The sequence below is a fragment of the Anopheles coustani genome, chromosome 2, assembly GCF_943734705.1.
Source record: "Anopheles coustani chromosome 2, idAnoCousDA_361_x.2, whole genome shotgun sequence".
Lineage (NCBI taxonomy): Eukaryota > Metazoa > Arthropoda > Insecta > Diptera > Culicidae > Anopheles > Anopheles coustani.
Genome location: NC_071289.1, coordinates 4,363,860 through 4,389,189, shown reverse-complemented (window position 1 = coordinate 4,389,189; position 25,330 = coordinate 4,363,860). Strand labels below are relative to the sequence as shown.

At 47.0% G+C, this 25,330-nt stretch overlaps 3 protein-coding genes across 3 annotated transcripts; 1 reads left to right on the top strand and 2 right to left on the bottom strand.

Annotated features, from left to right (window-relative positions):
* Positions 1–3,490: 3,490 nt before the first annotated feature.
* Positions 3,491–9,910, bottom strand: LOC131265836 (cysteine-rich venom protein-like). The gene is made up of 6 exons (XM_058268167.1): positions 9,802–9,910; positions 8,589–8,725; positions 5,030–5,175; positions 4,508–4,708; positions 3,723–3,812; positions 3,491–3,653 (listed from the first exon to the last, which is right to left on the bottom strand). Exons 1-6 carry the CDS (start codon positions 9,908–9,910, stop codon positions 3,491–3,493), a joined length of 846 nt encoding a protein of 281 aa, XP_058124150.1.
* Positions 9,911–14,382: 4,472 nt separating this feature from the next.
* On the top strand, positions 14,383–15,066 carry LOC131265886 (dynein axonemal assembly factor 6). The gene is made up of 2 exons (XM_058268226.1): positions 14,383–14,488; positions 14,549–15,066. Exons 1-2 carry the CDS (start codon positions 14,383–14,385, stop codon positions 15,064–15,066), a joined length of 624 nt encoding a protein of 207 aa, XP_058124209.1.
* A 3,403-nt stretch (positions 15,067–18,469) lies between these two features.
* LOC131267474 (uncharacterized protein DDB_G0283357) lies at positions 18,470–25,310 on the bottom strand. Its single transcript, XM_058270361.1, has 4 exons — positions 22,472–25,310; positions 22,218–22,358; positions 21,931–22,137; positions 18,470–21,849 (listed from the first exon to the last, which is right to left on the bottom strand). The coding sequence occupies exons 1-4, from the start codon at positions 23,348–23,350 to the stop codon at positions 20,002–20,004; spliced, it is 3,075 nt and encodes a 1,024-aa protein (XP_058126344.1). The 5' UTR covers positions 23,351–25,310; the 3' UTR covers positions 18,470–20,001.
* Positions 25,311–25,330: the final 20 nt, after the last annotated feature.

The following is a 25,330-nucleotide window of genomic DNA, read 5'->3' as shown; positions in this document are numbered from 1 at the left end:
TTGTCACACCGTCGAGTAGAAGGGAAAAATCACGTGGAAAACCGCGCGGGCGTGCGGGAAAACCGAACTTTTCGAACCGATCACTCGAGCCTCTCGGCCGCGACTGTTGGGCTCGCACCGGTCCAGGTCCGACACAAACACGCAGAGTCCCAACGAAGCACACGAGGCGAGGGAGAGATGGGGGAGGGAGGGCTGCCACGGTCAGTGGCGCGGTTTTTCCAACCACCATCCGCATGCACCCCCTTCGACGGCGATCGCGGATTTATGCTTAAGCTGGACGGTAGAGTTAAGGTGAGAAAGACAGAGAGACACGAGCAGGGCGTCATGAATTCGAATTAAAATACAGAACTCGCGATACGCTTCACCTGCGCTGGACCTTTTGGTCCACCGCGCCACCAGGCGTACGTGCACGAACTGTTGCGGGGTTGGATAAAGTACCACTCTCTCCCCGTGTCGGCGACGGAGGATAACACAACACGACAGTGTGAAGAGGGAAAAGGCAACATTTTAGATAGAAAAAAACCCCCTGCAATAGTTAACGCGTGATGCGCTTGGGCGACTTGTTGTTTGACGGAAGGGGTAGCAGCAACATAAGCGACATAAATGATGAGGCTCATAACGCAGGTTAAGGCCTCCGCAAATTAAGGGCTGGAATGGCTGAAGGGGAGACCGGGCGAAACACGGTAGTCACGGTGTGCCAAAAGGAAATGTGTGCGAAACCTCGGACAGAACCCAAACAAAACACATGCTGCGATGGGAAGTACGGTCGTCAAATGTGGGGGAAGTTTTCTTTCAACAAAGGAAAAATTCAACGTCTTGATGAAAATGTTTCACTGAGAGTGAAACGAACGAGAATGTTTTCCGTTTTCACCCTTCCTTGAAGCAGACGATCAACATTAGTATTCATTAGACGGTTGGGAAGAAGATTCTATTTTAATTTCTTAATCGTTTCACTTAACGATTATGACACTGTTTGTTGGAAAATATAACGTCTTAAGAGCTCTTTGAAAAGACAATTCCAAGAACGTGCAAACCGCCTGTCGTCTAAGGCAGTGATTCTCAAATATTCTTGCTATTTACTCTCTCCTATTCCTTCTTGCCATTTCCATTGAAGATTGATTAACAAAACGGTGCTTTTCATTAATTTTAATTCTTTTCTTAAACATTTTAAATTACATTTATCGATTAAATTAGAGTAAAGACATCGGTTTATCAAAGTAACGTGTTTTCAAGAATGAAGCGTTACTATGGTTAACCGATGAAAAACCCTCCTCGATTAATGTTGTATGGGATTTTGATAAATAGAAAAATTATAAAACAACTAAAAAAGCGTGCATCATAACGAAGAGTTAGGTATCTCTGACCTTACCAGTGTTAAAACAGTCATATTCTATTCGCAACCGCGACAATGTTTTCATGATGGATTTTATCGCTCAATTCTTAACCCATTGTGGGGGGAATTCCTGTCCTAGCATCTCGTGCGGACATTTTTTCACCGGTTGCTTTTTTCTTCACACGCTCTTATGGTGGAATTCTCTATTAGAATGTCGAAGTGTTGTAACAGGTGCTGATCTTGAGCTGACCAAATTAGAAAAAAAGAAACGGCCCCAGCATTTGAATAAAACATAACGCATGCAAACATGTTGCTGCCTGGCCCTTTCTTTCTTCTTTTTCTCAACACGCAATCTAAATTCCCCTTGGGAACGTGATGGGACTCCTCAATCGATCGATGCCTTCAATTCCATTCATAAAGGGATGGTTCGGGGCGCGAAAACCTATCATATTTCCCGTAGGTCTATCGGTTTCCGATAAACTTTCGAGGAACCCACTAAGACGCCACACGGCCTCTCTCTTGAGTTCGATGATGGAAGTTTCCCAGAACAGGGGGGAGGGTTACTGACACAGAACACAACCATCTTCACCTATCTCCCCACACCCCAAAACGCAAACGACGTAATGAATTCTGATTATGTTTTGTGAATTCTTAAATTACCCTGCACGTCTGAAGAATGGTGAGAAAACCGCATTACCATACACACACACACCCCTGTTTGATGGCGAACGGGGGCCACGGTTCCCTACCCCATCCCCTTCGGTGTCATCTTGACTCTTTTCGGGGTCTCGGGTTGTTTCGCATGAGCGATTTCACTGGACGACGAAGGGTTTGCTATATCGGTTCTGATAGAAAAGGGCGACCGGTTCGGTCGTTGTTTCATCTTCAATCGTCGGACTTTCATGACTTTATTTACGACACCGGTCACCTGCCACTGAAGATCGGACCAACCGGACACCGGAGGAACCACAGCCCGGAGTGACCTCTCCGATGGTCTCCCTCTTTATGCTTCACCTAAAACGTGTGGGGACGAATGGGGGAGGTCTGCCCCTCCGAGAGTGGCCATGGGTATTCAACACAATACAAGGTCAGTGTACGATAGAAGCCATCCGTCAGAAGAGTCATAAATTCCTCTTACGGTTCTTGTGAGAATGGAGGAAAATTGTTGAGTTTGGTTGTAAAATAATAATTCAAAGTCAGAGAAAATTAAATGATTTTCCACGGAAAACATTTGCATGCTAGTCAGTTTTCGCCTTTGCTGGTTGTTAAAATTGAAATTACTTTTTTCGGAAGGTAAAACATGTCACCTACCTCTAGGAGATCCATAAAACCCGCAGTGACGTCGACGGCGTTGGTGGCTCCATCTCACGCGTCATCTCCATTGGCCCCCTTTTTCCAAGCACGAATGACAAAGGGAGGAAAACGGAACAAAAAAGAAAAACCGTGCCAACAGCACCACCATAAACAGCATAGGCACATGTTTCCCCTGCTCGGGGCTTTGATTCGTAATACCCGGCGAGTCATGTTGCACCGGAAGTCAACTTAACGCCTCGAGCTGAACCCTCTGTGGGTGACACATCGCAACTCACACGCGCAGACAACATTAAAGCAGTGTAATATTGACCCTCGTGGTAAAAGTTCCGTTCGAACTGGCGTAAGCTAACGGCACGTATTTTTTCGGGAAGGTCCGTGCAAAATACATAATAAAACGAGTTAAAACGCCGGTGGAAGGTTCGGTCGAGGAAATTTAAATTCGTTCAATTTTATTTACATCACAACGGGTCCAAACATTTTGCTGGTTTTCACTTTTTTTTTTGCTCTCTACCATTCGCACGTGGTTCCTTCTACCTCGAACGCTCTCCGGAAATTGCCTAACCACGTGCGAAAGCGCATTCCGAAATGCTTCCTACAACCTCCTATCCCTTATACTATCCAAGGCCCCACACTAACATTAAGCTGCGATAAGAATTCCAATCGAGTTCCAAAAATAATGAATGATATTGGTTTTCCCCAAGCTAACTTAAATGGTTCTATCAAGTTTAAATGAATGCGAACGAGTTTTTGATGAGATATTTAAAAAAAAACCATACACACACACGCACATATTTTTTCCAGGACACTGGGTGGCCCCGGTTCTGGTTGCCGTTTTCCTTCGAATCAGTCGTGTATCTTCCCGTGGCAGGTGCAGGTGGCCGCGCAGTTCCGCTGGCGCTCCAGACCCTCCGGCGTCGCCGTATTGCACAGCCAGCCGGGCCAGGTTCGGTACAGATCGCGACAGTTTGCCCACAGATCGGCCGTGTTGCAGGTGTTGGTGCAAAGTCTGGAAGAAGAAAACGTACAAATTAACTTTGAAACCGTTCTATGGGCATTTTCATCTCCATGTTGTTACCTCATTTTCCGCGACAGACAGTTCGAATGGCACGAACCACAGGGACGGCCACGTTTGTAAGGGAGGCCCAATTTCTCCTCGTGATTTCCACTGACGCATACCGACGATCCAAGAGAGCAGCCGAAGGGTGGGAGGTGAATGAAAGTAAAAACCACAATATAATAAACATCTCAACAGTAAAAACGCGAGACGCCGGGCTCGCCGACGCCAACGGCTTATTTAAATAAACAAGCTCGACCCTTAAACCACGCTTTCCAATTAATCATTTTCGGTTCCGTTAAACTTTCATTTGCTTTCAGTGAAAACTTGACCGTTTTTCAATTTCTTTGTATTGAGCCAGTGCCTACTGGACCCAACCAACCTTATTCAATCAATCAAAAAACGTTCGGAATCAAGTTTAGCTTTCCGTATCGTAACGATGCATGAATATTTTAATCTCCTACTAACGGGGGCGTCCGTGAAATAGGGTATGCCACATGGTGTGGCGACGTAAATCAGTGCACATCAACGCACACAACTGGTGCAAGGACGCATGACCGAAAAGGAGTCCCACTCGCAACTCTCCGCCCACGCCGCGAGTGTCAGTTCTTCTCCTTCGAACGCACGCACAGTCGCGGGTCCAGAAATAGCCGTCTTGGCTAATGCAGATTTTCAGCGCACTCAACACAACGGCATCTTAATTGTCGCGCGCGTTTCACACTCCAAATTGGCGGAGCAAAGGAAAGTGTTAACCCCCCACATGAGGGGGGAACGCCACACTTCACCGTTCCCTATCACTCACTCACATGGGACAGTAGTTGCAGACGTAGTTGTAGAACGGCTTCCCTCGCGGACCACCCCGGGGACACTTGGTCAGCCCGCAGCCGACCTTATGCGTGGCGGCCCACACCATCTGCGTGTAATGTCCGACCGTGGTCAGATCGTTCCGGCTCGAGCCGTACGTGAAATTCTGGCGCTCCAAAAACCAGGTCCGCAGCGCAAACACCCTGTGGGGGAGAGAGAGAAAGAGAGGGAGGACGAAAAAAACAGGGTTAGACACACTCCACTCCACACTGACCAACTCGCAGAAGGAAGTGGATCCAAATGGGAGTCGGCTAATCGGTTGCTCGAACCAGAGATCGATCAAAATCAGTCAGTCTGCCATTGGGAAATATGAAGCTCGAGGAAAAGGCAAGAAGAATCAGCTGACTCGCCTTGGCGGTAGGCCCACGCAAGAGCTCGATTAGCGTGACAACGTCTCATACTTCTGATGGCCTCGACACGGAAGAGCTTCGTCTCGAGGTTCAACGCTCAAATCTTCCGCTTACCAAGGCACTCGATGTGTCGACACGAAGATGTTCTGCCCGCACGCACCGTAGCTATCAATCCAGCGGCCTTTCGGGGTGTCGTGGGTCAACAGCCGACACTGGTTCGCCCATTTCTGCGCCGACCGAGCTGCACCGTGGTGCCACTTCTGCAAAGAGATTGAGAAATTGAATCATTTACTTATCGATCGATGCACCACCGGAAGTCAAGCCGATCCCCCGTTGGAAGGTGGCATATAAGAGAAAAGGCATGACGACACCATCTCGCGAGTACCTGTCGCAAAACCGATCGGAAGTCGGTATCGCGGACCGGGTATAAACGGACGATTATGATGGCCATAAATTCATCTAGTTTATGACCTCTCGCGGCCGAACGCCGAACGCTGCGTTCTACAGTGGTCGCAGATTAAATAAACACTACTAATGAATGAGATCATCGGTTGATGAGTTTTATGAGTTTGCGCCTGCTGATGGGGCCGAAAACGGGAAACCTGACACTACCCTGGCCCCAAAGGCCTACCTCCCCCGTGCGTCCCGCGTCATACCGGTCGATACTAATTTGCATGCAAATCACTTCAACGCCACAGGCACCTGAGGCACAAACACACACACACACACACACAGAGAGACTCCTGGGCGCAAGCTGGCCAATCGCTCCTTGGAACACCTGGCCAAGGTTTGGACCACGGGACCTGTGCTGCTTTGGCAGCAGGAGGCAGAGCTAAACATCTCAATGAAGAACGCCTTTCGGTTCGAGATCGAATCCTATCTCCGAAAGGGTAACTATGAGTGGTTTGTGATACCCCGGAGTGTTACAGCCATAAATAATAAAATCTAGTCTTTGACTCCTCGAATTTGACCGTCGTTAGTTTTAGCTCATAGAAGAAAAAAGAAACCCCGTATTTAGAGAGAGCCCGAACGGCATTTATCGAAACGGTGATTAACGTTACATCATCGGTCTATCTCATCGGCTCGGGAGGTCACTTGTCTCCATCCATCGTCCAAGACCGAGGGGCAAGTGTGATCAACCTGCACCAGCTGCCCCTCAAACAGGCCGTCCATTACAAGCGCGTCCCGGGGGTGCTGCCACTGCCAATAAATCAAAGCACCCGAAATAAATGGCCGCCGGTTCATTTGGCCACCTAAACTGTCCACCCACACACACACACACACCGGAAACGCTGCCAATCAGCTCACAGCGCTTGCCTAAGCATCGGGTTGTGCATGTGCGCCTCCTCCACCGGTGGGGTGGGGTGGGGGGGGGATGCATTCTCGGGATGGTGCTTAGCCATTCTTTATCTTCGCTTACACTCTTCGTAACGTCATGTCACGCTCGGTTGGAAGGTGTGAAGCATTTGTCCACACCATCAGCATCCCGGCCTCCCCAGGCCGGCTACTCCCACCCCACCGGATCATGCTCGAAAACGAGTTCCCATCTCGTGGCATTTTTTGGTCAGTTAGACTGTAGGTTGTTTAACTTGAAAGTTTGCGCAGAGTTTTGCTCCACTCAACCGTCCGTTTTGTTGTTCGGTTCTTCTTCCCAATGGAAACACTCGATATGTTTCACGATAACAACAACCGTACGAAAATGGAGATAAAATGAAGCTATCACAATAAATTTTCCATCATCGAACCGGGTCCTTTCACTCTCCCCTCTCCCTTCGGCCATCGAGCTCACACCAATTCTCCGCACAAAAAAGAGCGTAATCTCATAAGATGACACATACCGGCACAGTTCGACGGACTAATGCATAAGTTTCTGCCGGCGCGTTTAACACCGGACCACAATCGATTGAAGTGTCTCGAAGCAATCGAAATCGAAAATCGAAAAACTGTTGTCACATGCGGATTTGCATACTAATGATGCGAGTTATTATGCTGTGCGTGGTTAAGCTCTTTTTTCCCTCCCGGTCTTCGCTTCCACTCGAGCGCAATCCTCCTGTTTTTTGGAGTTTTTTAATCCACATTTCTCGAACTCGGATGAGCCGAAGCAATACTTTTTACCTTTCCGCATAGGCACAAGCCGACACGCGGCGATGCCGGCGGAACCGCTTTCCGAGACGCCTAAATCATTTCTAATTGTGTCGCATTTGCCAAATACGGATTTGGGCGCTTCTGAGGATCAACATAGCTACCGGCGAGGTGCTGGAACTGGACCGGGTGGCTCCATGGGGTGGGGGACATTTTAGAAAGATTAATTTAATCTCCATTTAAATGAACTTCCAATATTTTATCGATGTCTGACAAGACTCCTGCAACCGTTATGCTGCACGATCGATGTTTGGCGGGGGGGTGCGATTTAGTTTTGGTTGGATGGAAGTCGTCGGAAGCGTGGTGGCATCTTGCGCCATGTCGGTCCATTCCATTTTTCAAGCAAATGACAAATTTTAAGGATTATAGCGGCACATTTAACCAAAAACTGCACGCTCCACACCTTTCGGCGTTTTTTGTTAGGTGCTAACCGCTCGCTTGTCGAAACGAATTCCGTTTTTTTTTGGTCAGTTTACTCTTGATTCTCGAACACAGTAAAGAATCAGGGGCTTCACATTTCAGACCAACAAACGCCATACACTAAAACGACACCACCAATCACACGTAACGATCGCCAATAATGATATTTAACCGTGGCGCATGCCATCAAGCACGATTAAATAAATATCCACCGTTCCTCTCCCCCTTGGGGCGGTGTCCGATCAACGAAGGTACTTCTCCAAACCCATCTTTACGACTCCAAGTCCGAACCTTGTTTGCCTCGGTTTGTTGTATTTCCTTATAGCGAAATAATAACAATTAAATAGGCGCCACAATGGACGCTTACGGTTGGGACATTACCGTGGGAATCAATAACTATTTGTCGTCGTAACGCCGATATCGGTAAAAGATGCAAATTTTGTAACATTCTGCGTAAATGGTCCCGCGGCACCAGTTTGTTAAACTATCGTCAACGTATCGTGTTTTTCGTTGTGGCGGAACATCACATTTGGTGAGTGCGATGGTGAGTTGGTTTGAAGGATCCACATACTGTTGGTATAGTAAAGTCTGCACAACAAAGAATGATCAGTTGATCTTAACACCAAAAATATCAATGATCATGGAACCATGAGTATGTGTTAAATAATTAAAATAGGTCACATCATTACGAATCGTTAAAGCCTTTGAAACATGCGATCATGTTGATCATTTTTGCTTCCGAAGAATTCACCCAACCATTGCTGTGTCACGCATAACTCATTTCTCTCGTGAAGGATATTTAGGTTAAGCAAACAAATCTGCACCACCCGGCCACCATCGTTGGGCAGGCTGAAAAGGTCCTCCACAGACGCGCGCACATGTTTAGAATGTTTCCCTCCGAATCGCCGGCAAACTAATTTATGGCCCTCCAGCAGCGTTTGTCCGCTAACAGTGTCTGTGGCCGGCATGTGCGCATCACAGGCACGGCAGATTTTGGAACGATCGACTTTCACGAAGCCCACCTTCACCTTCCGCTGTTCGTTCCGGGGTTCCGGTGTTCAACCTGTCCACGGAACACAGTCTCAAGCGTTCCCGCCGCTCGATTACTCACCATGTTTAGCATATTCGCGGCCGGTGGTAGCACCTTGGTCCGGTACGAGTCGTGCAGCATCACGATCCGCCTTTGGACTTTGCGCAACCGCGGCGAAATTGCCTTCGTCGGCAGCTTGTCTCCATACAGTCTAGGCACTGAGGACGACGACGACGACGATGGCGTTGGCGAATGGCGATGATGATGTTGACGACGACGACGACGACGACGACGATGATGATGATGACCGGTTTGCACGCGCATGTAGGTTTGGTTCGTTGGTGGTACGTTTATACTCCCTCCATGTTTATCGCGAGCGTATAAAGATATTTTTGATTGTATTTGGTTGTTTTTCCGCCTCGGGGAGCATTATGAGAAACAAACAAAAACAAAAAAAACACGGCGAATGTGTGAATGAAGAAATTATTTGCCGGTTCGCCCGACGACGACGACGACCCCATGGGTGCAGATGGATTCGAGATTTGTTCACCACCAACCATCGCGTCAGCCAACATCAATCGTTCGGAACCGCGTACGGATGTAGGACCGGAAAAGAGAAAGAAAGAAAGAGGGAGGGGAGGGAGGAAAAGGGAATCATGAAACGGAGATAAATAAAATCGACCGGTGTGGAATGGATACTCGCTAAAACAAGACGTCTTGCTGCAGCACGACAGGAACGCGCGGGCACACGTGATTGGAGTTTGAATTTTTCGTTGAACCCAATGCGTTGATCCATTAGGAAGGTGGAAGGCAACCACCACCTCCTCCTATGACCACCGGGTGCGTTCGGGATTAAAAGTGTGAAAAGCGATGCCTTTGCGCGACGAACCACCACAAATAGGTGGACTTGGGGAAGAATGTACGGCTATGCGAGATATTTGCTCGTTTGCGGACCGAAAAGCATTGCACCCGTATTTTTAAGTAATGGCCTCTCGGCAGGTACCACGCAACCGATGGCACAAATCATGTTGACCCGTCTCGTGACATGCATAGCAAATACGAACGAGAATTTATGACCTGCTCTGAGGCGCACTAAAACTAGATCCAAAGCTACTTTCAAAGGCATCGAGTTCAAAATCTAAACACGTCATTCTCTTGTGCCCAATAAAGATGCAAGTGCTCCTATTTTTAGCAATTTAGTTAAGAATAAACCAATTTGGTTGTCAAAGCGAAATCCAAAACTAAATTCAAACATATCACCGTTAAGCAGTTGAAAGAAATCGATTACACTAACATCGATCAAATCGCCATCCACCGGACAGATCGAAGCAAATGGCGACCAGCAGCATCGACAGCAACAGACCGCTGGCGGGTCGGACCATTTTTGGCCACCGGACGATCATCGTGACGTTCGATCGGTCTCACTTCCTTCAATCTCGGTCGTTCCTCGGGATTCCTTTTGGTCCGGAGCTGAAACGGAAAGTAGACGTGTTAGAATATCTCTTCATGCAGGACAGAAGGGGGCACGACTAGGAGAACAAACAGTTGTCTGGAACCATAATCGTGATCATGTTGTTCGTTTATCGGAACCAATCTTTTCCGCTTGCGTCAAAAGGTATCCGGACTAGACGCGTCGGCCTTTGCTTGTTTGCTCCCCCAATCTATTTTCAACCACCGAATACGTTGGACGCGATCGCACGGGGGATCTGCTAGCTCATGGAACAGGGAGGACCGCTTCAAGCATCGGTCCAAAACCGGCACATCGGTTATCGATCGAACATGACTCCCGGTGCTCGGGTTTCGCTTCCCCATGAAAAAAGGGAAGCTGAAGGTAAGGTGTGAGGCCATCGAGTGGCGTGGTCCAAAATCGGCACAGTCGACCTCGGTCCGCTGCCGCCTTGGAAACAGATGGTCGCGTGAGAAAACACCCCCGCCACGCAGATTCGATCCTCCCCGATTCAATCTGTCAACCGGTCTCGCTCGAATGTCGCCAAAATCTGGCCAAACTTCTGGTGAGGACTCCGGCGTGGCCTTGTGGGAGTTGAATTATTGGCTCGATAGCATTCATCGTTCACACTCCCCCTCCCTCTCCATCCCCAGACCAGTCGCAGTATCATCATCCTGAGACGCGGTATTTGAGCGCGTGTTTTTTTCCTTCGCCTTTCGTCACTCATTTTTGGCCAGTGTTTATGAGCATCGGTGTTCATGTTCGTTCCGCATCATTTCGCGTTTGCGAATTATTACATTTCGCGCGTTTCGGGTTCGTTTCCGCCCCCCACCGGCTTCCTTCTACGGGGGTTAGGAACGGGGACGTTCCTGTTGGCAAAATTCGACACGCTATGTTTACTCATCTAACTATCTTGGCGAACATGCAGAAACAAATCTGCAAACTGTGCAGAGTTGTTCTCTTCCTCATCTCGCGCATCCTACCTTCTATTTAGGCCAATACTAATGGAAATTAAAATCAAGGACAACCGAACCGAGTGTCATCGGTGTCTGAGTTCACTGAAATAGCCAGAATCTCCGCGGCGTACGATTCGTTCCAGTAAAAAAAAACCCATTGCCAACTAAATCGTGCTCCATCAAGAAACACCTTTCAAGCGGACAATTTGGTCCCACACTCACCATGGAAACCATGTAGCACACAATAAACAGATCGAACAAATCGCTCTAAAACTGCTGTTAACTTTTGTGCGCGAGAACATCACATCTCAATCATCCTCCACGTTCAAGCGTTGGCAACCGAATGGGTCGTAAAACGGGCGTTAAATCTATCATAACGATGACGTGGATTTATATCCGAACAAATCGGACCACCGCCTAAAAGGACTCCCCGTCGGGTTATATCGGGGTTTTTTGTTCATGATGCTGATAGCCCTCTCTGGAGAGATCAGCGAAATATCCCAATGAAATAATACTACTCCTCTAATACTACACCGACCCTACTGCGATCGTAACGACTTTCTGACACACAACAAGGCCCCGGTATCTAGAGAGCGATAAATTATTTTTACGACTAATTAAGATACATTCACCATCATCACTCGAGGAAGAGATTGGTGGTTCTGGTTCGGATGGCTATCGGCCATAAATTCGACACAAGAGGCTAAACAAACATTCGCCACACAATGGCCGGGATCCACGACGATGGGTGTCTTGTTCTTGTAAAATCTGCCCCATCGGTACAAGGATGGACCCCCGCGATCGCGATATCCTTGGCCTGGAGTCTGTATTTACCGGGAAAATGACATAGTGTGTCGAGTCTGAAAAACGGCCGGGCTTAAATGGCTATTTGTAGGGCGCACGCTTTCCATGCCCAGTGCGTCCGTCGATCATAAATCGTGACCGCACTCACGCGTATTAATAATTAAGTCGTTAAATCTCATTCGAATGCATTCGGCCGCGCATTGACATGCTTCTGTCCGTGGTTGCGCTTTGTCGTTCTTTTCCTTTTCCGCGCCTTGATTCATCCAAAGATGCTCGCCACAGAAAGTCACAGAAGCAGACAAGGCAGACAGTGGACAGTTGTGACGGAAGTAAACTTGCTGCAGAAGCCCCAGTCATGCGCAAGGCTGAGTACGGGTGGGGGAACGTCTGAGACATATGGTCCTGGAAGCACTGCTAGTGTTGAGTGATGCAACAGATACGCGCATATTGGGCCATTTTCCAGTGACGGTGGTCAGTGTTTGGTATCTGCATTTATGACGAAGAATTGTATCGAATTTTATGATTTCCCTAATATTAACTCACAGGCGGGCTTCCTATTGTTACGGATGCTGATTATGGAACAAAATATTAGTACTAGTTCTAAAAAAGTTTAGGCATCATGTGGATATAATCCATCTTTACTATTTTGGTTCGTTTATATCTGTTCATCTGGATAGTTTCATTTTTCCTTCAAAATTAGATTTTTATGTCCCACATTCGGTAAGTCCAACTCTGATTACCTAATCCTGGTTCGTACCTTTTCTGATGTAAGTTTCTTGAAGGCAGCTTTAGAACTTATCTGAAACCCTTCTTCTTCAGATACCATATATCAAACACTATTTTCGAGATCAAATTGATCACACGTTTGAAAGCACTGTTCCCGCAGCACTTGTTCTTTTAAATCTGCACCAGAAAAAGGCACCGATAACACTTTGGCAGTCCGGCAAATCCCCGTACAAGTGCCGGCTCGTGGACACACGCCTTTCAACAACGCCCGACTGCTGTTGATTCACGCGTTTTGCTCATTACGTCGTCTGCACCCCATGCTGAAGGCGACTCCTACAGCGTTTTGTGAGACAAAACCAGTTGGCACGAAAGTAGCTACGACTAGAGATATCTGCGATGATCAGTGGACCACCCACACAGCACGGATCACTTGATAGTTTTCCTTTCGTTTCCAAACGAACGATCACTCAATGCCCTTTGGGAAACTGTTAAGAAGACGCTGATTAAGTTCTTCACACACCCTGTTTGAGCTACAACTGTTGGAGCGTGATCTCATCTATCCACTATCGATTTGTTAAATGTTCAAAAGATTCGAACACTTCCGGCTCACCAAATCAGTAAATGTTTAAACCACAACCAAACGCTTTCCTTCACAAGACACAACTGCGAAATGTTACTGTCTCTCCAGCGAATCCCAGACGACCCGACGACAACGTCTCGACCGGCTGCCGTCGAAGAGTGGACTGATTTAAATGTGGGAGCGCGAAAAACATACCTCACGCAGAATAGATCCCCGCACGCGCGCGCCACGACCACTAAAACCGCACGTTCGCGTCCACCTCACAGCTCCTCGACGACCACGACGACAATAACACCATGCGCCAAAACGCACGCTCCACACACGCCGCTCGACGAGGAACCCGACACGAGTGTGTGAGGTTGCCTAGTTCTGCCTCCGTACGATGCTGGATGTGCTCGCGGAAGGAGGATTTGTCACACACTGGACGACCTGATAAAACAACGCGAAGGACCTGAACGCGCGAAATACAGTGATGTCCATGAGGTTATGTTCAACCTATCCATCTGGGTATAATGGAAGAAATTAATGTGCAGACCACCAACAACAATTTACACTCCTAAAGTGATTGACTAGATGTCGTATACTTTAACGCCATTCCTTTCACAAGAGGCGATCGTGATCTATCTGTCCATTACGCTTCTCCATCTGCAAAGGTGGGCGCGACGACCATCGAAGTGGCTAGTCGAGGCAAGAATGACTTCGGTTTGGGTTGGCCAATTTGATTTCGCGCGCCGAACCACACACAGTAACACAACGCACCCCGGAACCGACGCCGATGATATGGCAATGAACGCTGGAGTACTGGTGCGTCCGTTGCTCGGAAGAGGTTAGCCGGTCGTTCAAGCGATTGGTGACACCTTTGCGGAGGTGTTTAACGCCATCTGCAAACGCAGGCGAAGGTGCTGAAGCGTGATTTTGAACCGGGCGTTCGATCAGTGATCTCTGTCGTGGATGCTAGGAAGAGATGAAATAGAAACGATTAGATGGGATTTTGGCAAAGCTTACACTTCTCCCAACCTTTTTCACTGGCAGATATCAGGCTTACCGGGTTTTAAAAGAAATTTGTCTACACGCGCCTACTGCTAGCATATCAAGAAAAAACTGTTGAATCTTTTCCCAAACATTCAAATTCATCAAACATGCCTCATCCGCATGCGTTGAAACGAACGGTTTTTTGGTAGGCTTGGAAATATCACTACCATGGTGATGAAACTCGTTTATTATTCCACTGGTGCGGCACGCGTTATTGACTATTTTATCAATAACTGACACCGTAGCCAGCGAAGCCGTGCCTCATTTGTGCACAAGATTGAACACATTTGTTCTGCGCGCGACGGATATTCGAGAGCCAATCGCTGAAAAATGTCTCTCCTTGGAAGTGAAAACATTAAATTATTGCAAAAATTATTCAAGCCCGAGGACGACTCATCGGATGAGGAAACACCATCAGGAGATGTTCCACAATTTGGTTCGCAAAGCTTGTAAGGTACAGTTTTTACTGTTTCTAACGTTTTCACTTTGCTTCAAGGACCCGGTGATATAGGAGAGTTGCCAGTAAAACCAAGAAAAAAGGGATCTAGCGATGGATCGGAGCATGTGAAACCTTGTTCTTACACTCCACTAGAAGCTCCCGTTGAAGTACAACCGAAAACACTCGAAGAATGGGAATTAGAGCAGCAGAAGAATGAAGATCACGCCTTGTTAGAGTCTCGCCGGCAGCCGCAATATAGAATATCCTACCGTCAGACCGTGGCTACCGAGGACATCTATCTGCAGATGAACTGTAAAACGCCCAGTACGGCTAGTTGTGAAAATATGATCGTTGAGGTTCTATTCCCGGAGGAAGACGCCACTATCGGTGTGCAACATATTGAGCTGTCGGTAAAGGAACAGTGCGTTACCGTTGAAACACCGAAGTACTACCTTAACCTCGCCCTGCCACACAAGATCGACCCGGACAAGGGGAATGCGGCGTGGCATTCAGATCAGAAAACACTTCAACTTACCCTCAGAATGGTGCGCGAGTTGGATTACGTTAACTTTTGAACGTCCGGGAATGCATTAAACAGATGAGCTGAAAAGGAAATTAAAATTCATTGTTATGATTATTTTTTGCGAAACACAAAATATTTACAGACATTTTCTGTTTACAGCAGCAATGCATTAGAGCATTTAAAAGCGATCATATATCAACAAAACCATTCCTTATGGTAAGTATCGCCAATCTGTAAAGAGACCATTTGCTGAGGTTGTCTCCTTTGCGGCTCCATCAATTTCCTTTTTATTGCTGCTCCTAATTTGCAATCTTATTTATATCACGCACCTTTGCGGAAATCCACATCCAAACGACTGAGGCCTTATGCACCAAACCTTGCTAAAAGTCACTGCTACTCCGGAACAGTGATGAGTCTGCAATTGCCAAGAGAGTCAATAAATATAATCCCCCCTTGTCACTGCATCTCATCAGATATAAATGACTCAATTTAGGCCGGGTGAATTATTTGAACTTGCTTTACCATTTTCGGAACTTTATTGTACTTCGAATGAACAAAGTAATGGGACAGTGATGCTATACTGGATGAAATGAAAGAGAATAATAAATTGGAAATTATTAGTGAAACACCCAGGCAACCGAATTGTTTTGCTAACTTGTTTAAATTATTTTATTAATAATTTTATATATAAATACACTGTTTTTTTGTTTCTGTAATAGACTAAATTTTCGCTTCGGCTTTACGCATCCCTCTAACCACTGCTTTTGAGTGCTCTTGTCTGTATTTTTTATTTTTATTTGTTAGTCTGATTTTTACCGATCTTATTTTTCCACTATCGGTTCTGCGCGTGTTGTTTATTTTTATTTGCCTTTCGCTCTGTTGCAGCAAACCAACATTCATTTTGTTTTTCGCTTTTTGAACTATTCACAATCATTCCTAGTCTATACGAGCTTGTTTGCTGAACGCATCGAAACGGTTTCCGGTCTTAGTCCTCGAATATGCTCACACAATTTCAAATTCTGCTGCTACACAGACACGCGGCACCACCGGTTTCATCACATCCGTGAGCAGCGGCTAGCTAAACGCACGCAGGCTACATTCAATCGGTCCGTTCACTCTCGCAGCATCTCTTGGGCGCATCCTTCCGCAGATTCCTTATGTTAGACACACAACAAAAATCTCGTGCGGCAACCAACCACCCCTCTCTCACTCGGCGCACATGCAGAGCTGGTTTATTCTTTTTTTTTTTTTAGTTTCAAGCTTCCTTTGCAACAACTTTTGATTACAATGTGTGCGGGAGCGGGCGGGTAAGGGGAGGAGGCGGTACTGCCAAGTAATCTAAGGAGAATATCCAGGGAGAGTGTCCTATAATATAGCTTATGAGCAGAGACATTATACGCCTCTTCACGCTGTTTTGTTGATTCTTATTACAGTAACGATGAACGCATAGTTAGTTCACTTACAACTTAGACCATTTTTTTGCTCCCCAGCTGCTTGCTCATCAAGTCATAATGTTCTGTTCTTCGAAACCGCTCGATCTCCGACCGACCCCATATCTTCCTCATTGCAATCTCATTACAGCTTATAGCGAAGACCGCTTGTTATCTCATGCTTTACAATTTGCTTATCACTCGTTTCATTATCGTTCCCCTTTTCGCTGCATCGCTGCAATCCATAAACTTACATCGTTACAAAAAATCGAAGTATAACAAAAGTATTACGAAGCATGAATGCGCGGGTATTGATATTGCGGCGTGCATGCCCTTAGGTGTATTAGGTTTCGTGTTCTGTTCCGTCCCTACGCTTGTTTTACCACGCACCGATTCCAACGGGCTTGTAATCCTTGATTTTTTTTTTCTTCTTCTTCGCTCTGTGTCCTTTGAGGAGGAGGAGCATATATCTTACACATCTAACTGGAATCTACTTGGGGTGTGGGGCGGACTACAACATGCGAAGGAGAGAATAGAATTCGGTAGAGTTGTTCCGTGGGACGAACGGGAAACACAAAAATTACGTTCCGCTATATCGATTATAATTGGTATTTTGTTTTTCATTTCTCTCTCCCGCGCTCCCTCACTTTTAGCATTACGATAAGGGGACTATAAATATGCACTTCTTATGATGCTTTAGTACTGCTATTTACAAGCATTCGTTCTATCTATATCCTACAGCAGTTTGTGGTAGTATTCAGTCACAGTATCAGGAGATGGCTGTCGTGGTTGCCGTGGGGCTATGTTGCGAAAACAGACGTTTACTGGGGGGGGGAGGGCATAGGTTGGAAGGTTGGATAATGGGACACAAACGACTTACGCAACCTTAAGTTACTGTTAAACGGGGCGAGTACAGGAGAGTCGCAAAGCAAAGTACGCAATCCGCAGACAACACTAATCGGTTACCAACGTTATCATGTCAGCAGAAGGCAACCGGTAGGCATGGCCTCGGAGACTGCACTTTTTCCCCTTCCACTCTACACGCGTGTCGTTCATCCGATTTAAAACAAGACGTCTTCTCTATGCATGCTTCCTACGAGTAAAACCAAATCGTGAATGCAAAACACTCTCTGAGGTTCATGGTGGAAAGACAGTTTAAACCTAACCCCACTGGCCTCCCTCGGGAAGCGCCTTCTTTTGGACACAAACACCTACTTTAAGTCGATTGCGCTAATGGTGATTGATTGATCGATTGATTATTGGCGAGGGATTAAAAAGTACAAGAAGCAGGAGCGCGGCCAACCCATACCCAATACCAACTATCGGTGACGAAATGTTTTACACCGATTTTGCGAATTCTGTCCTCTTTCTTGTCACACACATAAACACACGAGAATACGGATACAGTTAGCAACACGAGTTGGAGGAGGAGTTCACGAGAATGCGCGCTTATGATCAGCATACCGACGTGTTCGGGATGTGCTGCTTCCCAATCCCAACTCTCTCTCTTAACTGGTATCTTATAGGGCTACAATTCATAAAACTATCCAGCCAACACAACTCGTCTCCTATTTTTTTATCAAGCCTCGCTGCACCACGCTCCACTCGCCCCTTCGAAAGGGCTCATTTTTGTAAACGTTTTTCCTAAAATTTGCATTTTTAATTTAACTAAAATCGGAACCCCACCTGCTTGTTTTATTTTTTGTTTACGGGCTACCTCTCTAACCGTTACTTGCTTTTAGTTAATTTTATTTATTTTTTTGCTGTTGCTTTATTGATAAATTTAATTCACTTTCTCTATGGCTTTAAATATCTAACAGACTTTTTTTTGGGTTACCTTTTGTAGTTTTTCCCTCTATTTTCAAATTCGTTTTCATCTTACACCGAATCCACGCCTAGAAAACGGAACACAATGATTCGTAGCTTTTAAAGCTTTCATTTAAAAGATACACAACTCCGAAAACGAATCCATGTCCTTCGCTTACACGTTGTATTTTTATGTTTGACGCTTTAATATTGACAAACTTATTTCGCTTCCCGTCTGACCGTCTTCTTTCCATTTGTTTTTTTTTCTCTCCCTTACATACCTATTGTATCGTCGTGTTCAGGTTGAATTGAATACATAAAATAACTTGCTAAACATACGGGGTTGTTTTTCTTCGCTTCTCTATCTGATTGTATCATTAAAACAACATCGCAGCACATGGGCGACTTGAAGGATAACGCACTAGTAGTAACGTGTGGGTTTGGTGTTTCCAAACGGAAAAGAAGCAGTTAGGATTGTGCAAATGCTGCATGCTGATATGCTGAATGGCAACAAAAAGGGTGAGTAACGCTTTCTTCTGTACACGCGATCGCCACCAGCGGACGACCAACCAATCAGCTTTCTAGAAAACGATCTCTCCGGACAATGCAACTTGTTCATTTGTTCGCTTTAAGAACTGATTTTTCTTTTCAAAATTGTTATTATTCCATCACTCAAGAAATGTATCCAATATGGAACGGAACATCTTTATCGAGAATCCCCGGGGAGTGTCTAAAATCTCTGTATAGAACTCCGCCAGTGTAGATCAAATTTTGTTTAAAATAAACAAACCAACCAAGGGATACAGCAAACAAACGAATTGCACATATTAACTCGGGGTCTGGTGGTGAATGTTAATCTCTATTCATCGTTCGTCAATTTTGGTTGTTTGCTAACACACTTCGTTTGAATCATGGATTCATCTCCCTTCGATTAGTATGATTAGTACCGCACAATCACAAGTACATGTAAAAGATTAATCCTCAAAAATTATTTAAAAAAAAACATTTAAAAAAAACATACCAAACAAACTACCTAAAGAAGACCTTACAATCTTAACACTAAATTAAATGACGAATATTGAGGAGTGCGCGTTCTGTGGCACACTTGTTGCGGCACATGTCGAAACTTCACCCCTTTCCTTTTGCGGCTACTTGTGTGTACTTTCTATAGAAAATTCTTCCTTCGTCCTTATCAAATGTTGCAGGAGGTGTGAGAGAATTTATCTACACATCCTTAAACATTTCTACCAGAGGTTATGAAATTGAAATATTTCTCTGGTTGTGGTTTCATAGGATACTTCATAAAATATCTTGCATACCACTGCAAAATACAATCATGCTTCCCAAAAATCACCGGTGAGTTCGTTATCTATACAGTGTGAGTGTGTGTCTGTGTGTAGTGGAAAACTACACCGCGGAAGCGAAAAATAAAATATTCTATACATGTTTCCCCCACACACACACACCCCGCGGTATCTTAATCTTGTCGTTGATGATATTAAGGATCATTCGAACATTCGTCTTCTAGTTCCTAGTTACCGGATACTCAAGCCCGGTTGCTAGATAGAGTGTGGTGAACCAGTAGCAAATGTCTACTGGTGGTGGTTCGTCGAGGATGACAGGGAAAAAAGCGATCGAAAAAACGAGCGATAAACGGCCGCCGTTGCCGCCGCGACGGATGCTGCTGCCACTGCAGATGCTACTAGAACGGAACGGTTAAACCGCATTACACCACCTGTAGCCAACGATTATCACTTACCGCTAGCGCTAACGAGATTATTGGTGCTATTAGTGGTATTACTACCGGCGGTACTGGGTACCCCCGCGCCACTTGCGCCCGCCGGAGCATCCTGCACCTGCACGAGCATATTGCTCATCGACGAGGAAGGACTCGTCGTAGGCATGTCCATCGAGCTGTTGTTGCTACTGCTATTGCTACTATTGGTGCTGCCATGGTGATGCAGATGGTGATGGTGATGATGGTGATGGTGGTGATTGTTGTTGTTGTTATTGCTGCTAGTACTGGCACTAATCATATTGCTGTTGCTGAGACCGCCACTGGTACCGGTGCCGGTGCTGGTGCTGGTGCTGGTGCTGCTGTTTGCGTTTTTGTTACCGTTGCCACTACCGCTAGTGGCGTTGCTACTGTTGCTGCTGGTGCTATTGTTGCTACTGCTACTGTTGCTCATGTGACTCTCACCGATCCCCACATGGACGTTGGTGTCAAGCGTCGTGGTGTTGTTGTTACCACCGATCGCGGGTGCACTGCTGGTCGTTGGCGTCGTAACGGGCGTGACGGTGGAGGTGGTATTGTAGTCGAGCGTAAAATTAGTTGTCCTCGTCATGTCTTCCATCGATGCCTCCGGGCACTCGAGACCGGTATGCTTCAGGGAGCCACAATTGTAACAGGACGGTGCGACACTCGTGTATGGAAGTGTGGCACTGCCCCCACCGCCGTACATTCCTGCACTAACGCCCACCTTCGACTGCTGCAATAGCCCGACGTGAGTAGCTGCCGCCGCCGGAGATGGTGACGATCGCACACTCGGTAGACTGGCCGTCTGCGTACTGGCGACGGTCGAAGATGGTGGTAGTGGTGGTGGTTGTGCCGGAAGGAAGGAAATGGTACTGTTGGAGGGTACGTTCGTACCTGCACCCGCGGCCGCCGCTACCACGGCGGCCGGATGATAGATATAGTTCACACCATCGGCCGTCGCTTGCGGTTGGATCGTTGTGGCGTACGCCGGTGCCGTTCGGAAGGAAGTCCCGTGAGGAAGGGGGGTTGCGGTTGATACGCCTCCACGATGGGTCACCATGTGGCCGGTTGCAGTAGCAACCACTGGTTGGTAGGCTGTCGCCGGTGCACCCGCGTACACAAACGGTGGTTGCACGGGTGCGGCGACAGCAGCGGCGGCAGCAGCTTGACTAATCAACAGTTGTCCCGACACAACGCCACTGCCGCTGGCCCCATTGTTGCCATTGCTGCTCATCGCAGCACCATTAGTCGTGCCGGTTGTGAGAAAATTCTGCGACGCACTTGTTACCATTAAGTCGGCGCCTGCAAACTGTTGCTGTTGCTGCTGCTGCTGCTGTTGATGTTGCTGCTGCTGTTGTTGCTGTGCCACAGCTTGCTGGTGTTGCTGCTGCAGCTGCGAGTAGGTCATCGATGGCAGCTGCTTCTCCAGCCGACCATTGATATTGCGCACATTGTTGGACCGAGTGGAGCGCATGTGAGGGACGCCACTACTGCTGCTGCTGCTCACCGACACAACGCCAGGCGTTTCCGGTGGCGACACGTCACCTGTAGAGCCTATCGAACTGCCCGAATCACTACCTGTCGACTTTGGTTGATGGTTTATCAGGTCCATCATCATGCCGCCCGATCCTTTCATGCTGTAGTTTAGCGAATGAAAACTCCCACTGCCGCCGCCCGTATCCCGCGTGTGTGTATGATGCTGGGGTTGTTGATGCTGTTGCTGATGGTACGGGGGAAGCTGATTGACGTAGTTCTGCTTCGACTGTGAGCGGGGTAGTGTGTTGTGTGTCTGCCGGATTCCGTTTCGCAACTGCATTTGACTCAACATCAGCATTGTCTGGTCCTGTAGAAAGGAACAACAACAAATAAACAATCAATTCTAAAATCTTCCCCTTCAGAATGTATCAATGTTCTTACGCATTACCTCATCAACAGTCTTTAAATTTTGCATCTGTGATTGATTCTGCTGCTGCTGTTGCTGTTGCTGCTGTTGTTGATCGTTTTGTTGATTCCTGCTTATTCGATGTTGTACACTATTGGGATGAATTCGCGTCGGACTGGCCGTTCGACTCTGGATCGGCGACGATGGATTGCTCATATGCGGTGAAGATGAAGGTGGTGGGTAAGATAACTGAAGAGGATGGGAGTTGGAGATTAGAATCGGTTACAATTGTTCGCTTGAATCTGCGCCGTGGTCTTTGACACACTTACCTGCTGATAAACGTTCTGAACCCATCGAGATTGCACGGAAGCAGTGGGAGGGCCGGGTGGGGGAATCGTAAAGTCAGTATGTATTGGCAGCTGGATTGGATCAAGATGGTACGACGGAATGGTTCCATCATTTCCAATAGTCTACAGTAGTCGGGAATAATATAATGTTTATTAGATGAACATTGTTAGCAAAATTATGTTGAAGTCATTTATTCCAACGCTACTAAGAAGCGCTTTTAAAACTTTATGCATACCGTCGTAATAGGTTGTCCTGCGTAGATCAAGGTAGGAGTACCTTGGCCCATAGTTGATGGTCCTTGCGGCATAAGCTGGAGAGGAATGCCCGCGGCATTCGGTGTCATTGTGTGAAGGGGTGGTGGAACTTGCGTCGGGAGCTGCTGCGATGCAGGAGGAGGCGTCGAATTTTGTAGATGCTGCGGTTGATGATGTTGTTGCTGTTGCTGCTGTTGGATTGGCGATTGCTGCGGGCTGTTGCTATGCAACGAGTCCATCGACTGGTGCTGTGAAGGTTGCTGCTGGTGATGATGCTGATGATGTTGGTGATGGAGATGCTGCTGCTGCTGTTGCTGCGGCTGCTGCTGCTGGTGATCCACCATCATTTCATCTCGATCCGATTGCTTTGGGTTAGTCTTCGGTTCCCACGATTTCAGTTTGGAGAAAATCTCCCCACAATGCAGCCGTTGTTCAAACGAGAACCCCGGATGGTTGGTAGCCATCGTATACACGAGCAGTAGCTCGTGCTGTACGTCCTCCTCGAACAGACGCTGCAGATCCGGTCTCCCGCCCCAGCCTTCGAGGGTCTTGAAGAGCTCGGTTGCACACGTATGGTTGCAGGCTCGGTATAGCGCCAGGAATAGAGCCATCTTCCGTCGGGAGCGATGGTCGGTCGGCTCACCGGACGCAATGTCCGCGATGAACTCCTGCGGGTTGTTTACCTTCAGCTCAGCGCCACGCAGCTCCGGTGCGTCACGCCGGCCCAGCTCCTCCAGGTACGTGCCCAGAAAGCGAAGCTCAAACGGAAGGCACATGTTTAACATGACGCACATGGTATCTATCCTGTTGTAACTCTTCAGTTCTCTAAACCAATTGACGACGTCCTCTTTACAAATCATTTCCAGCAACACATTTGATTCTGCACGCGTAGGGGGGTTGTTTTGGGATCGTTCCTCCCGGTGGTGGGCTTTAACAACCTGTTCCTTTCAACGGTGAAAGTGCCGTACTGTCGGCACTGTGCGCTGTGATATTCCGTAAGCCCAGTTCTGTCTTCGTTGCAAATCAAGTAAACGATTAATCCAATTCTTTATACATCCATAAGTAACTAACTTGATTCAAAGCCGTCCAATGGTTGCGTCCAGGAAAATTGGGAGAAAAATCTACATCCACAGACGAAGCTAAAATGCGGCATTAATCATGTTCACTTGGTAATTGGTTTTTGATGCCACAGGATCGATTCCAAGAGGCCTGGACGATCGAAGCAATCGATGCAGCTGCTTTATCCTTTTTAAGCCCAATAATGCCCAGTTGGGTTAGAGTGTGTAAGTGCAGGCGTTTTCTTCCAATCAATCAACGGGGATGTAACAAGCTGATCCCGCTTTGTTATTGGTTTTGAAGACCGCCTATGACCCACTGTGGTTGTCCTTTATGCAGCAGGTAATCTGTGGCTTCATCTTGATTTCGGCAGTGTTTTATATTTTATCAATTCACCATCAAAAAACTTCAGCTATCGACTCAGTACGAATTGTTCGTCTTTTTGTGATACTCACACTCCTACACTCACCACTTGTCTACAGTAGCATCAACAAACAAGAGCTTTTCGACAATCGATAGGTAATTCGATGTAAATTTCTTGTTGAACTCTTGGTGGACAACATTCACGAGATAAAACGACACGACGGGGGTGGAGGAATTAGGTCAAGATGCAGTGTATGGCATTTACCGAAAAGGTGTGGGTCCTTCCGTTGAATACGTCCTTCGGGATCAAAACGAAGCGCAATACGCACGTGAGTTAATTTCCTCCTTGTTCTTTTAAGTATACAATCTTCTAAAAAAATCTCCAGCCACAGCTATTAGTCCGACAAGTTGCGTGTTTTTTCCACCTCTCGTTTTGATCGAACTTTTTGTCACAACAATCCTTCTTATTCTGCCAATGTCCCTGAGAAAATTATTCTTTTTCCGGAACGGTACAGTAACTTGCACAAACACACACTTCACTTTGACGTACACACACAACCACACAAACTCTATGCACTTTCAACGCGGAGTACAACCCCCATGTTGGGGTGTTTCTTCGGCAAATGCGACCGCGGGTCGGGCTCCTACGAGGAGCAACCACGAGATGCCTTTCGTACTGTCCAGGCTACACCCGAAACACTTTCCTTTCCTTTTACTCGAAAGTGTGATACAAGCGGGCACCAATCGAAGAGATTTTCTTAACTTTCCGAGTCCGCTTCTGGTTTGCTAATGCGGCTGTCAAAACGACGACCTAATGATGGGTGCCGTCGATTTTTACGATTCTACACACACGGGGCTTAGGTTGCGCCACACTTGATACGGACAGTTTCTTTGCATTGATAGCGCCAAGACGTTCGCCTCTGGTTCGGCTGTCAATCGGAATCCAGAAGCAATGGCCGCGCAGTCACCGCTTGGTCCACCAAATCCACCGCCCTTAAACTGCTTCTGCTATTGATGACGAATAAAAGTTGATGTTCTTATTTTTTGTTTCTTCCTAACAACCACCGACGGGATTGTCGCTTTACCTCGGCCGCTTTTCCGTTTCGCTATTTTCGTATCCGTCCTTTCGATCGGTCAGTTTGGGCTGCTGGCTGCTGGTGTTACTGCGGTTTGCTCGATGGGTGCTGCTGCTTCCGACATTTGTATCCTTATTCGAAGAAAAGCATCTACGGCGAAAGGCTTCTCTCAGGCGATCGCCTGAAGTGGCGCGGGGCACTGCTTTTCTGCTGCCGTTCTAAGGTTGCGCGCTTTTGCCACACGATATTTAAGAGCCATTGGTTGAACGGACAACGACAAACCGTCTACATACGATTGCGGACACACAATGGATTCGAAGCGAGAAAAAATAATGTACGGCTACG

What these genes read in the sequence shown, in the direction of transcription:
- LOC131265886 (XM_058268226.1), top strand. Translation starts at nt 14,383, where the DNA reads ATGTCTCTCCTTGGAAGTGAAAACATTAAATTATTGCAAAAATTATTC. An exon ending in AGGAGATGTTCCACAATTTG is followed by an intron (nt 14,489 to 14,548) that starts GTTCGCAAAGCT and finishes CTTTGCTTCAAG; the next exon opens with GACCCGGTGATATAGGAGAG.
- LOC131265836 (XM_058268167.1), bottom strand. Translation starts at nt 9,910, where the DNA reads ATGATCGTCCGGTGGCCAAAAATGGTCCGACCCGCCAGCGGTCTGTTG. An exon ending in TGGATGGCGATTTGATCGAT is followed by an intron (nt 8,726 to 9,801) that starts GTTAGTGTAATC and finishes CGTCGTCCTCAG; the next exon opens with TGCCTAGACTGTATGGAGAC. An exon ending in CCGCGAATATGCTAAACATG is followed by an intron (nt 5,176 to 8,588) that starts GTGAGTAATCGA and finishes ATCTCTTTGCAG; the next exon opens with AAGTGGCACCACGGTGCAGC.
- LOC131267474 (XM_058270361.1), bottom strand. Translation starts at nt 23,350, where the DNA reads ATGATTTGTAAAGAGGACGTCGTCAATTGGTTTAGAGAACTGAAGAGT. An exon ending in CAGGACAACCTATTACGACG is followed by an intron (nt 22,359 to 22,471) that starts GTATGCATAAAG and finishes CGACTACTGTAG; the next exon opens with ACTATTGGAAATGATGGAAC. An exon ending in TTCAGAACGTTTATCAGCAG is followed by an intron (nt 22,138 to 22,217) that starts GTAAGTGTGTCA and finishes CATCCTCTTCAG; the next exon opens with TTATCTTACCCACCACCTTC.